General features: G+C 32.7%; 1 protein-coding gene and 1 non-coding gene across 3 annotated transcripts; both read left to right on the top strand.

Moving 5' to 3' along the window:
• Positions 1–1120: 1120 nt before the first annotated feature.
• On the top strand, positions 1121–1202 carry Trnas-aga (transfer RNA serine (anticodon AGA)). Its single transcript has one exon. It is a non-coding gene; the product is annotated as a tRNA-Ser (tRNA).
• A 4602-nt stretch (positions 1203–5804) lies between these two features.
• Positions 5805–13149, top strand: LOC140670740 (alanine--glyoxylate aminotransferase 2-like). 2 transcript variants are annotated; one of them, XM_072901480.1, is made up of 9 exons: positions 5805–5880; positions 9037–9122; positions 9211–9329; positions 9473–9707; positions 11220–11313; positions 11644–11852; positions 11966–12191; positions 12286–12684; positions 12855–13148. In XM_072901480.1, the coding sequence occupies exons 2-9, from the start codon at positions 9061–9063 to the stop codon at positions 12960–12962; spliced, it is 1452 nt and encodes a 483-aa protein (XP_072757581.1). In that variant the 5' UTR covers positions 5805–5880; positions 9037–9060; the 3' UTR covers positions 12963–13148. The 2 variants fall into 2 exon arrangements, with proteins under 2 accessions (XP_072757581.1, XP_072757580.1); XM_072901479.1 differs by lacking the exon at positions 5805–5880 and adding an exon at positions 6834–6987 and having other exon boundaries at positions 12855–13149.
• The last annotated feature ends 655 nt before the right edge of the window (positions 13150–13804 follow it).

Here is a 13804-nt window from a genome sequence, read left to right as displayed (position 1 = left end):
TTGCTCTCGATCAACGACACTGTTATTTGATATATATACATAAATATATTCGTCATGACTATCGTATAATATATCAGGTTTCTTCAGGTCATTGAGTAGAGCGTAGAATTTTTCATCTTCTAAGTGTTAAAATGACGAGAAAAATATTTTATAAGGTACGCATATATATATATATATATATATATATATATATATATATATATATATATATATATATCTATATAGACACGTATATATTATATCACATAAGGGCACATTATATATATATATATATATATATATATATATATATATACATATATACGCGTGTGTATGTAATATATACTATATAAATATATATCCGAATGTACAATTTTGCATCATCGTGGATGTATTGTTATAGATTTAATTGCGTAATAAAGAGAGAGGTGGTCTCCCTTCATCGTGCTCTCTTATAATTGGAAAAACGGAGCCACTCTCGCTTACTCTACTACGGAACACACGCATAAGAGTATATATAAATATACATATATATATATATATATATAAATAAATATATATAAATCTGTCATTATATTCCCGCTAAGATACTTACTATTATGGCTATTATACGGCATGATAATCGTGAATGTTGTGGAGTGGATCTATTTATGAATCCGTCGATCGTTAATGTAATCAAACGTGTTCTGTGCGTGACTTTTAATAGAACACTTAAAAATTGATTCTTGCGTTTCTTTCTCCTCCTTCTGATTTGTCTGAACATTATATAGAAAATACAATAGAAATCAGTATCATCTTTTCAATAAGTTGCAAAAATAATACATAAAAATATATAACGGAAAAAAATAAGAATATGCTTCTTTATTTATTTGTTGATTTAAAGATAAAATTATTAGAAACTTTACTTTACTATTCTTTTTTAAAATCATGAACAAAATATAAGCATTATTATTAATTAAATTGCATAAATTGTATAATTAAAATAATGCATGCATATAAATCTCGACGTTTATATAAGATATAAATTACGAAATATGCATATTATTTGTAAAAATAAAAAAATATATAAATATAAATTAGCTTATCGAAAAATGTCTATGGCTTACCATGAAACGATGAAGTCGCCAACTCGGCTACCGTAGCAGTCGTGGCCGAGTGGTTAAGGCGTCTGACTAGAAATCAGATTCCCTCTGGGAGCGTAGGTTCGAGTCCTACCGACTGCGAAGGTTGTGTGGTGGATAATAACTTTTTTGCATTTTTATCGATAGTATAAAGTATAAACTAATATAAACAGTCATACATTTTCTTTTTCTCTTTCTTCATATACTTAATTTTTGTAAGTAACGCGATTATACAGTTGCTTTCGTAATATCGATATCGCGTATCAATACATTAAAATAATATTTGTGTTACGAGAATGTACGATTAGCCGTTGCGTCAACGTGTATTTATCATATCACGAATTATCTGTATTTTTTTTTAAGTCGAGATAATATTTACCCAAATTGATAAATTCAAATAAGAGAAATGCGGGAAATCGCAGGAATGAAACGATTAATAAATTATTAAAATAGATGAAAAATGATAATGAATTATAAAGGAGAGTAACAGATGCAATCTTTTGTTAATCAGGGGAAAAGAGGATAATTTCGTAACAATTTTGCCTCCATTGTTTGCAATTATAGATAAAAATCAAGATATATTATTTATCCTAATGTTCCGTATCAACATTACAAAAACCTATTACGCAACTACTTCTACATAATACGCAGCAATTGAATGATAATAGATTACATAATAATATCTCGACTTGAAGTACACGTGTTTTTTGAAGTAACAGTGTGATTCATATTTCGTTCTGACACACATTTCTAATCGCACGAGTAAAAACCATGAAGATTACAGAAACTCTTTTATATTTTGTCGCTGCAAATAATGTCTTTAGCTTAAATTTTTATCAAGAAAATCAGGTTGACCGATCGATCGAAAAATTCTTAAGATCGATTATGCATCAGGATGTAATCATCGGAATTGAAAAGTGCGATATTTATTCGGAACGTATGCTCGATCTCGTCACCCAGAGTGTAATCACCACGTGGCCGACGCAAATTTTTATTTTTGGATCTGACGTGCTGTGGGATAAGGCTTCTTCTCGCACTCTATTAATTTATATTTACGCATGGAACGACGATATTACTTACGCAGAATTGAACGTCACGGTGAGGGATGTTTTATCGATATCCTATGCGAAGGACATGCCGAAACTCTTGCTTATAATGGATTCGAATGAGCATACATTGAATGCACAAGAGCAGCTAGAATATTTATGGGAATTAAAATTCCTCGACGTAATTATTTTGGAAGTGTCCTTTCGCTCAAAGTACTCGGAGCCGATCTTCGTGGCCGCGCATCGTTTCAACGGATTCAGCAAAAATTACATGAGATTGACCGCGTACGACAGTATCGATTGGTACCCAAAGTCACGAAATATCTACGGTGATACGTTCAAAGTAAAGTTTGAAGAAATATGGAGTCCTTACGGAAGTTTAGAGCCAAGAACCGGCATAGTCGGTGGCCTGGCCAGGGCATTCTCGGACGCATTGTCGTTCGTCTTAAACGGCACAGTCGTACACACGGACTCTGTGGACGAAAGCGATATGATATACAAAGCCGAGCTCGATTATGACACGGACTACGACCACAGCGTCGCCGTCGGCGAGGACAGGGTCTGCCTGTTGATTCCGATTCTGCCAGCGAAGGTTTCGATCGACTTCTGACCGATCATCGTCACGATCCTGATCCTCCTGGCGGCGATCATGTGGTGCGTCTTGATGATCCTGAGAGTCAACGAGCAAGTTCGCGATCCCTTGAACACCATCAGCCTGATCCTCGGATTCTCGCCCCATCACTCAGCCCAAACTCTCGTGGAGAAGATGCTGTTCGTCGCGGCGACGCTAACGGCGGCGGAGTACATGACTTTGTTTCAGGCGGAGCTGGTCGAGTTTGTGATAGAGTTCACGGCCGAGGTACGGGTATCGAGTTTCGAGGATCTGTTTGCCACCGGACTCAAAGTGGTGGCCTCAGAAGCCGTGTACAACGAGCTCGTGGCGAGCGAGGGTCTGCCTGCCGGATTAACGACAAGATTCACGTCCGTCGAGGAGAAGGAGAAGATTTCCGTAGACACCTCCAGGGCGTACTTCACAACCGAGATGGACGGCAAACTGCTGGAAACCACGGTCTTAGACCGCAAGGGCGAACGACTCTTCAAAGTCTCCGAACTGTGCATCATGTCGCACTATCGCGTGCATAAGATCCCGTTGAAGTCGGCCTTCAAGCACGAAATTAATCACGCGCTGTTGACGCTGATGGAGTACGGTCTCGCGAAAAAGCACGCGCAGGATTTCTGGAAGGATATCGTGACGAGAAAGAAAAACGAGATAATTCTTAAGGATCATTCTATGTACGTCGCTTTCCTCGTCATTCTCGTAGGTTGCGCGATATCGCTCGTTGCATTTGCGGGAGAATTGATAGTAAGTTGAGCCTCGAAACGCGAGCGCTAAATGTCCATGAATTATTCAATTATTGCGTTGATTGAAATGTTGAAATAACCGAAAATTAGCTCTCTAATTAGAATAATGGCACAGCAATTTTATGCGCAAATATACTTCCTAGAAAAGGTCTTCAAAAGTAATGCACGTATTATAAAGTTAGAAACTGATTTTACACAATCATATAGATATATAATCTTATCTTTTATCATATATTCTTTATTGTCTGTACAAAATTGTTTATTTACATAGCAGCTTCGAAGTTTTATTTTCAGAAAGATATTTATTTTTTAAATATTTATAATTAAGTATTTTATAATTAAAAATTTAATTTGTTAACACATTTTCATAGAGAAAACAAACAATTGATTCAAAACTGATGAAAAAATCCATAGATTAAAGAAGAAAATAAAGAAGAGATAAATAACTTCAGATATTTGATACAATAAACTGTGATAAAGTCTTTCACTTCAATGGGGCGATAATGTTTTTAAAATAGTGGTCAGGAGATCATCGATTGTAAGCTTAGTAGTTGAGTATAAAAGAGGCAAAAATATTGTCTCGTAAAGGATGTATACGTATATAATGTAAGTTGTGACGCAAGTATAACAAATAAGAGCACGTTGCACCGTCGCGACGTTGTGCCTCATTCGCGCCAATAAAATCTTGCAAAACAATTTGCAATTTGCATTTCGCTCAAGATTTGACACCAATAAGACAGTAGAAATATACCGGGCAACTGGCACGGCGCCAGTCTGTGATATCGTACGATAAACATTTGGCCTTTTTATTTTTCTTCTTTTTGTAAAGTATTTTGCAGTATCTCGCGATTACATTTATTCACCACCATAATTAATGGTCGACTTACGACATAAAAAATCGATAGAGCAAGATTATGCAATAAATATATCTAAGTTTGATAATAATAAGATAAATTGTCGTTTCCTTTCGAAAAGAAAGAAAGAAGTAGCAAATATATGTTAAGCGTAAAATTTTTCTAAAAAAATGTGACATCACATAAATTTCTTAAAAAGTAGTCAGTTTTTTAAATTATAATCGTAATTTTATTAAATCGTAAAATTATAATCGTACGATTATTATTATAATTCTAATAAAATTATAATAAAAATTATAAGTAAAATTTACGATTTATTACACGTTTAATTGATTCGAGTCATTTTGTTTGAAAATTATCAGACGATAATTATTAACGGAATAATACGATGTCGATTGTTTCTACAGATACATTTTCTTTAAAATTGATAACAAAGATTGTTAGCTCTATGCCTACAGTGGAAAATTTGTAATTCTACAAACATAACTTATGTTTGTCGTCGTAATATCGTATTCATTACAATAGTCGTATCACGAGAGATCGTTCGTGTTATTTAAAGAGTCTGATAGTGCGTATCACGTGTCGCGTGTATCGCTATCGTTCTCGAAACGTGCACCCTGCACGTGAAACGTCTTCATCATGACCACGATATTTGTCGATGAATTTATTTCAATGGCTTTTTTGATGGCTTTTTGATATTAATATACTTTAATTTGCAAGTTGTCATATTATAATTTGCATGTTAAAATATGTGTGAACTCCGGTTAATATATTTTAAAGTTTTATAAAAAAGATCTAAAAGTGTCAAAGAGAAAAAACGAGTTTCCTAAAAGGAATTCTTTTAAGGAAAGATTTCTCAAATATATAAACAACCTATGATCACTCGAAAATTGTAATTATCATATCTAACTTACACATCTATTTACAATGTTCTTTATCTGACAATTTCTGTTTCGCCTGCGTTTTAAAGCTGTGAGCGACCAACGAAATGAATCAAAGATCTATTCTGTTAAACCTTATTCTTAATGTCACCAGTGTATTAGCAAGGTCGTTCTTCTTAAAATAGCTACGATATTGTGGAAGCTTGCCATGAAAGCGAACTGTCAAATCTCTTTTTCATATTTGTAGAACATATAATTTGTACAACGTAGAATTTAAAAAAAAAATTAACTGATATCTTCTATAAAGTATTCAATTTTAATTTAATCTGTTAGTTTAAAAAAAATATATGTATATAGGATATTTATTTCATATATGCATCGAATTATATAATTACTGCACAATAAGTTCTATTGAAGTATGAACACAATTGTCGATTAAATGACGCACTTTCGGAAAGTGGGGTGTCGATTATGGAGGGAGTGCCGTTCGCCCGACACGCGTGCGCATCCCCATATTTTTTTACCCCCGCCGATTCATTTCTCTCTATATATGACGTCACTATTATAGGGTCGCAGCACTGCTTTCGGTTACACTCGCAGTAATCACAGCGACGGTGACGTCTGACCACAAAATCAGGTATGATCGCAAATTTGTATAGTTTCTTTTATTATTAATTATTATTTTAATTTTTTTCTTTGAACGTATACTCAATACTATTTTACGAATGTAAATTCACTATTAAATTATTATACTCGTTTTCTTCCTTCTGCGAAAGTTTACAATAAAAAAATTACTTTTTCAATTTTATTTCAGCTTTTTATTAAAAACAAAACATAAAACAAAAAACATTATAAACAGAGCGTTTTACTTTTTGTACATCGTTTCTTTTTGGTAAAAACATCGAAGGTAGAATTAATTGTTTCTCTAATTATCGAAAACTTATGGGAGTTACTTTCTATACAGATAAAAAGTCGAATCTTATCTAATATATTATACAATTATCATTATGATATATTATTATTGAGTATGCGATAAATATAACTGTAAAAAATACAGTAAAAATATTGTTCGTAAAACGTTGCGTAATAATTGTTTCCCCGAACAATTAGTTGAGCGACACATCCAAAAAAGGATTAATATTCTAAAAAACCGTAAAACCAATGATCATGAATCCACGAGAAAATTGCAGCCGGACATCTTTTTTATGCTATTACCTTAATAAAGCGCGGCAAAGATATTTTACACACTGACAACAAAACTAATGTCGTTTATAAAATACATTGTAAAGATTGCAATGCGCTTTATATAGGTTAAACTAAAAGACACTTACGCACACGACTTAAAGAACATTTTAAAAATATAAAATTACATCCATCATGTCAATCTGTAATTAGCAAACACAGATCAGAATTTGGACATGAATTCGAGTGGGATAGTCCAGATATTTTGCATAACGAAAAATTTGTAAAAAAGAGAGAAATAGCGGGAATGTTTTTTATCAAGAAATTTAACAATAAAATTAACCTACAAAGAGACACTGAAAATCTAAATAATATTTACAACAAGATAATAAAGGTCGTTTAACATGTTTTTTAAAAATTATCAGTTCAGTTTTGAGATTAATTTTGACAAGACGTGTTTCTTTACTGTGTTAGTTTGTCTTATTAATATTTCACATCAGAAATGTTTAATTGGCTTTCACGTTTACAAGACATTATTTTACATCCTTTGCTTTATTTAAATGTACGTACTAATTTATTTGTCTTCAATCGATTTTATCACATTTACTGTCTGTGCTTAATTTATTATTATTATGTATCCATTTGTATTCTATTGTCCTTTTAGTGACACTTGAAAAGGACCACAACCAGATGGTCGAAACGTTGTGCTATTAAATAAAGGATTTTGGCTAGTTTGGTCGTTTAATTATACTATTGGCAGTAAAAATAATTTTTTAATCAAAGATTAAAATAAATGAATTTCTTATTCGCAGAGATCAATGATCTGAAAATTAGTAAAATTTATATATATATATATGATACTTTAAAATATCGTTAACATAATAATTATAAAAAATAAATTATTTTCTGTACCTATTATATTATACACAGAATAATAACCGTATCACCTCTCGTGTGCAGATAGAGCAGGTTGAATCGAGTAAAAAAATCCTGTACCGTTTTGCAATTTTCGTAATAATTATTGAGAAATTAATTAAAAAAAGATCTACCAATTCGCGAGAATATAAGCGCGCGGCGATAAAAGCTCACTGTCATGCTGTCGCGTGTCAAAATTTTGAAAAAAGCGTTATACAAATGATAACAGTTATGTATGTACGAGCGTTGCGTAATGCTAACTGCTAGATCATTCTCTCGTGTTTTAGCGACCGCATAGCAATGAGCTGTCCTCTCTTCGCCGCGTTAATACTTGCGCGAATTGATTGATCTTTTTAAATTAATTTATTAATTATTATAAAAATTACAAAACGGTACAGGACCTTTCTACTAATTTCATTCGCTCTATCTACACACGAAAGGTGATATAATTATTACGTCTTATATAAAAAGTATTCTCTCCTCTGTTGGCAAAGTTTATTTTGCAACACGAGGTCACGCGCAAGGCCACGTGAGGAGACATTATATATACTTACACACAAGTACGCATACTTGTACATGTAGTAATCACGTGCGCTTATCAGCCACCGGAAAATTACTCTTTGCATCTTCTGTTTTATTTATAGACACATTCTTATTGTTGTAGACTTTCCTTTCTGTTATCATTTTATTTTTATAACAAAATTTGTGACATATCTAAATTTTAATTTTGATTTTATTAGCTTGATTATTTCTTTACAAAAATATCGTATGAAACATGTTAAAATAATAATTTTTAATTACGTACGAAAAATAAGAGCTTTTTATAAATATTAGAAAGTCTGAAAATGAATTTCAAAACTTTTAAAATAAAATTTGCTTTAACGTTATTTTAATATAAACTCAGATAATATAAGCACAGTCAAATATCTGACGTATAAATGTAACGTTTGAATTTTTACTCCTAATCGGTATCGTGTTAATTTCAAGATTGATAAAGACCTAAACCTAAGGTCGAAACGTCGTCTGTACATCGAACATCGAATAAAATCAAATAAGCATATTTGCCAGTTTGAGTCGATTATTTACTGTCTTTCTTATTAGTATAAGCACAATTTTGATATAGGTTTACAAAAATGATAATAAAAATTAAAGTTGTATAAATTTATAATATTTCTCGCTATTTTTATTATAAAAAGATATCACAAATTTATCAAATATCTTGACAACGCAGCCTCCTTGACATTATAAACTCTTCTAAAGATTTCATAATTTTTATTAATATTGATTTCATAAATTTAATGACATATAAGCACAAAGTAACATGATTATGACACAATATAATATAATGGTTTATGTCTATAAAAATGATCTCATTTGTGTTATCAGAAAAGTCAAAAGATGATAATATATAAATTAGTCGCGATAAAAGTTCTTATTATTCCTGTTTATCATTAAAGTTGGTTTAAGTATCAGGAAAATTTGATGATGTCAGCATCACTATTTCAAGTATATTTAATATATTAATATATTAGTCTGATAATATTATGATTGATTCAGAAAATAGTTTGTAACAAGATTACATATTACAAAGTATATTACAAAATATCTCAAATACTGCCTAATCATCAACTGTTGATATGATGAGCTAAATTGTTCAATTCTTCGTAAGGCTACAAAGATTGCGTTTATTTTATAGAGTAACTTGGCGAAAATTTCTACTATGGAATCTTTAGAACAGATGTCAAAATCCGATACTATAAGACTTCGCGATCGTTATATCGGGTAAGTAACATTCAGATTTAGACTAACGGCACTTGAAAATGTCTTGAGAAAATAAATAAACAATTTTATCGATTTATTTTAATTCCAGAGAGTCATGTAAGGTATTTTACAAGTCGAATCCATTAAAAATCGTGAGGGCCGAAGGGCAATACATGTACGATGAGAAGGGCAATCGATACTTGGACTGCATAAATAACGTCGCGCATGGTATGTATTTTTTCAACTCTTATGTCAAACCATTTTCTCATTACATTGTGTTGATTACGCCATTAATAGCAAAACACAATAATCGTTTTTAATTTTTGATATAATGCAATTCTCTTAATTAACGCGAGTTAATGCGTTTGCAGTTGGCCACTGCCATCCGGACGTCGTGCGAGCCGGGCAGACACAGATGGCCTTATTGTCCACGAACAGTCGTTTCCTTCACGACAACCTGGTGATATGCGCGAGCCGGCTGGCATCACTCTTGCCGGAACCGCTGTCTGTTTGCTTCCTGGTGAACTCAGGGAGCGAGGCTAACGATCTTGCTCTCCGTCTCGCTCGCACGCACACAAAGTGCAAGGATGTCATTACGTTGGACCAGTAAGTTCCTCCTTCAGAGCTACTCTACATGCGATACTTACGATGTAACATTTCGTTATATATATTGAGCTGCACGTGCTCCACGTTCCACGTCTAAAATGAAAGTTAACGAGACGAAATATGAAAAGCACTTCCATTGTTCGTGTCTACTTCAAATTGGACTTCGGTCTTCTTGGCGCAAGCAATTCCGCAGTGTTGGCTCGAATATGGATTATTTCAGGCTACGAACAAACTCGAGCGAGAAAACTCACTGCCGTACTAATGGAATCGATTTGTCTTTTGCTTGTTTGCAGCGTCTTTCCACTCTAAATCGACAGGGACATCGAGCGTCGACGAACACCGGAGATCGAGCGTATCCAACGGATTCAGACAAATCGGATCCGTGGGCATCCGATTCTTTTCACCACAGCGGAAAAGGAATTCGCCGCCATAAAGATTTTGTCGCTGTTTTAGGTGGCGTAAGTCTCACGATGACCTTCCCTCCACGTATGATACACAAGCTATATTTATTTTCCCTTACTATCGGTGAGGATGATGTGTCGCTGAATATTGGACTGGACTTTATTCGAGAGAAAGAGAAAGAGGGAGAGAGAGAAAGAAAGAGAGAGAGAGAGAGAGAAAGAACGAAAAAGAATGATAAACGAGAAAACTAGACAAAGCAAAGTCACATCACACAAAGCGAAATCAATCAGTCGGCTTTATTTAGACGGGTTCACGTGTGCCGGTATCAGAAATGTATCGAGTTATAAAAGGTCATTGTGACAGAACCGTTTTCGCGAATATATATAATAATACAGAATTAGAAGATTATTTTATGCGCTTGTGTTCTTATTATCGCAATAGTTGTGTTGTGAACAGCTGCGCTTTGTCTTATCAACATTAATGATTCAGGGCGTCGAGAATCCGTATGAATTAATAATACCCGAAATGGATACAATATGATCAGAAAGTAAATATATATTGTATCCAACATAATCACAAAATTATATATAACTTTATATGATTTTATATATATTCGAAGAATATTCGAAAAATGGCGCGATATGATCTTATATAAGAAGATATATAAAATCATTTCGGGCTAAATTTCGGATATTATTATATGTTACTGGATCCTTATAGATAGCAGGATTGTGCCAAATTTCGCCAAAGTCAATTTTTTCTCGGGTATAATTTTATTTTACATCATTGATCGAGTTTATGAATGAGTAGTCCCCGGCAACTTTTAGATATCGTAACCACGGTGAGGTCGTTGGCCATCTTCGGCAACAACGGGAAAAAATTAAAAAGTTGTATTTTCAGGAACTGTGTGTGTTTTGACTAAATAAAATAATATTTATTAAAAATATATATATATATATATATATATTATATATGAGAAAAGAATATATAATTAATAATCCTCACAGAGAGTTATGTTGTAGCTTTGGAGGGCTTCGAAGAATTTATAGGTTCAATAAACAGTGGTTTCAAAGAGGAAATTTTTGTTCACATTTATTTTTCTGTTTTTAGCGCTTATCATGGACATCTTACTACGATAATCGATATCTCGCCGTACAAATTCAACAAGCTTGAAGGCACCGGCAAAAAGGATTGGGTACACGTGGTAAAGTATCTAAAATCCATTTTGTAACAATTATTAAATGACATAATGAAATTGTAAAGAAGTTAAATCAATAGTTGTCATTTTTGAAGAAGTTAAATCAACATGTGTTGGATAGATTAAGATATCTTAAAGATAAAATTACAACGTGATTAAGAAATTTCGATCTAGATATCGAGATTTGAAAAACAATTTCATAAGAAAAAGTTTTTATTGTTAGAAAATTAAAATTATTTTATATTGTCTCTATTTTCAAAAAAAAAAAAAAAAAAAAAGAGAGAGAGAGAGTCACGATATATATTTCCCACATTTTATACATCTTTTTTTTCTCAGGCTCCCTGTCCGGACGTGTACCGTGGAAAATATCGTGCCATCGATTACGTTGACGAAGATCTCGGTATTAAATACGCCGAGGATGTCAAGCAAATCTGCAATGACATCAAAGCCAAAGGACGCGGGGTCTGTGCCTACATCGCGGAAAGTCTTATATCGGTCGGCGGTCAGATTTTACCGCCTCAGAATTACTTCCGAAACGCATATAAGTAAGGAACTATTTAATTTTTATCTATACATATAAATATACACTCGCACATGCGCACTCTTGGAACAACAAATATGACAATGAGAATACAAAAAAATTACCGATTTTATACAGACACGTACGTGAAGCGGGAGGTGTCTGTATCGCGGATGAGGTCCAAGTCGGTTTCGGGAGAGTCGGCACTCACATGTGGGCCTTTCAATTGTACGGCGAGGATGTTGTTCCAGACATAGTCACGTTGGGAAAACCCATGGGTAATGGTCATCCCGTCGCTGCTGTCATTACTACGCCTGAAATCGCGCGTAGCTTCCGCAATACCGGGATTGAATACTTCAACACGGTTAGTCTGTTAAAAAATATCGACGTTAGTCGAAATCCGCTGAAGAAAAAAAAAAGGTTCCGCCATACTAACAGGACATTTTCGTTCGTTTCAGTACGGTGGCAATCCTGTATCCTGCGCGATAGCGAACGCGGTGATGGAAGTCATAGAACGCGAGAACCTTCAGGAGAACGCTTTGCGAGTAGGCAATCATCTGATCGCGGAATTGGAGAAGTTGGCAAAGAGACGAAAAATTATCGGCGATGTGCGTGGTGTTGGATTATTCGTGGGCATCGAGTTGGTCCGCGACAGAATTAAGAAGATACCGGCGACGGCAGAGGCGAAGCACGTTGTATCCAGAATGAAGGAGAAGAAGATCCTCGTCAGTAGCGACGGACCTGATAACAATGTTCTGAAATTAAAGCCGCCAATGGTATTTTCTATTGAGAATGTCAATCAATTAATATCCGTTCTCGATGAAGTACTTGAAGAAGTCGATCTCGATTTTAACGAGGTGATTTGCATCTCTTATATTTATATAAAAATATATCAACGTTTATAATTATTTTTATCTGGACAACATGTGTTCTTCTATCGTAATACAACATTTTTATTTTAAGTAAAATAAATATTTTTAATTAAATATGAGCGATTTAAAAATAATTCACTTAATAATTGTTTCAGGAGCTGGAAACTACTACAACTATTATCAAAGCAACAATCTCTTCCATAGAAGTAGATACAAACACCGCAGTGAACAACGGAAATTCATTATATGTTCGCGCTAATTAATAATATAATTTGCAATTATTGCAAATTCTAAATTTTTTGTAATATTATATTTATAAAGTATTATTATTTTTAAGATAATTAAGAAAAATGGTATCATTTATCATGCATACATACATATAATTTAGAGCTTCATCAAAAACGTGCATATAAATAAAAATTAGGATTAGTTTATTTTGAAATGAGACAATATACTCTTCTCTTTTAGTAAAATTTATAAGAATATATGTATAAGTATATACATTTATATAAAATATATTCAATAAAATATATTTTATTGTTTATATAAAATATATTCAAATAAATATAATTTTATATAAACAAAGTTATTCATTAGTTTTATTTTTCTCTAAAATAAGATTTAATTCAGAGTTAATTTAATTTTACTTAAACTTGTTTATGTTATTAATGTAATAATTGTTAATGTGTATACGATGTCTTTAAAATATTTAATTATATTTTATATTAGCTACTAATTGTACTAATAAAAGAAATTGTATAAAAATAGCAGATTTTTTTGTCAAATTATAATTGTGTAATTTTTAAAATAAATATAGATATTTAATAATCTAAAACGCTAAACTAGAGTTACAGAGAAACATGAGAAGGCATGATACTGAGAAACATTAGTGTTGCATCTTTTATCATTATTTTAATAATGAATAATGTCAGTAAAGAAATAAAATACGATTGTTAATTGCTTTTAATAATATTTTATCATAATAATGACATGTCTATAATTTGTTTAATAAAACATGCTTGACAATTTACTTGAATATGTTGGAATCTTTTTAACCATACAACTCTACGAGTTAAACGTTTATATATAAAAAAAGATACATTCG

This window comes from Anoplolepis gracilipes, chromosome 10, assembly GCF_047496725.1.
Source record: "Anoplolepis gracilipes chromosome 10, ASM4749672v1, whole genome shotgun sequence".
Taxonomy (NCBI): domain Eukaryota; kingdom Metazoa; phylum Arthropoda; class Insecta; order Hymenoptera; family Formicidae; genus Anoplolepis; species Anoplolepis gracilipes.
The sequence above is the reverse complement of the archived record's forward strand: the minus strand, read 5'-3'. Positions and strand labels throughout refer to the sequence as shown.

Coding starts and splice junctions, on each gene's coding strand:
- LOC140670740 (XM_072901479.1), top strand. CDS start 6,928: ATGTTTAATTGGCTTTCACGTTTACAAGACATTATTTTACATCCTTTG. Junction 9,123..9,210: donor CTTCGCGATCGTTATATCGG/GTAAGTAACATT, acceptor TTTTAATTCCAG/AGAGTCATGTAAGGTATTTT. Junction 11,314..11,643: donor AAAAGGATTGGGTACACGTG/GTAAAGTATCTA, acceptor TTTTTTTCTCAG/GCTCCCTGTCCGGACGTGTA.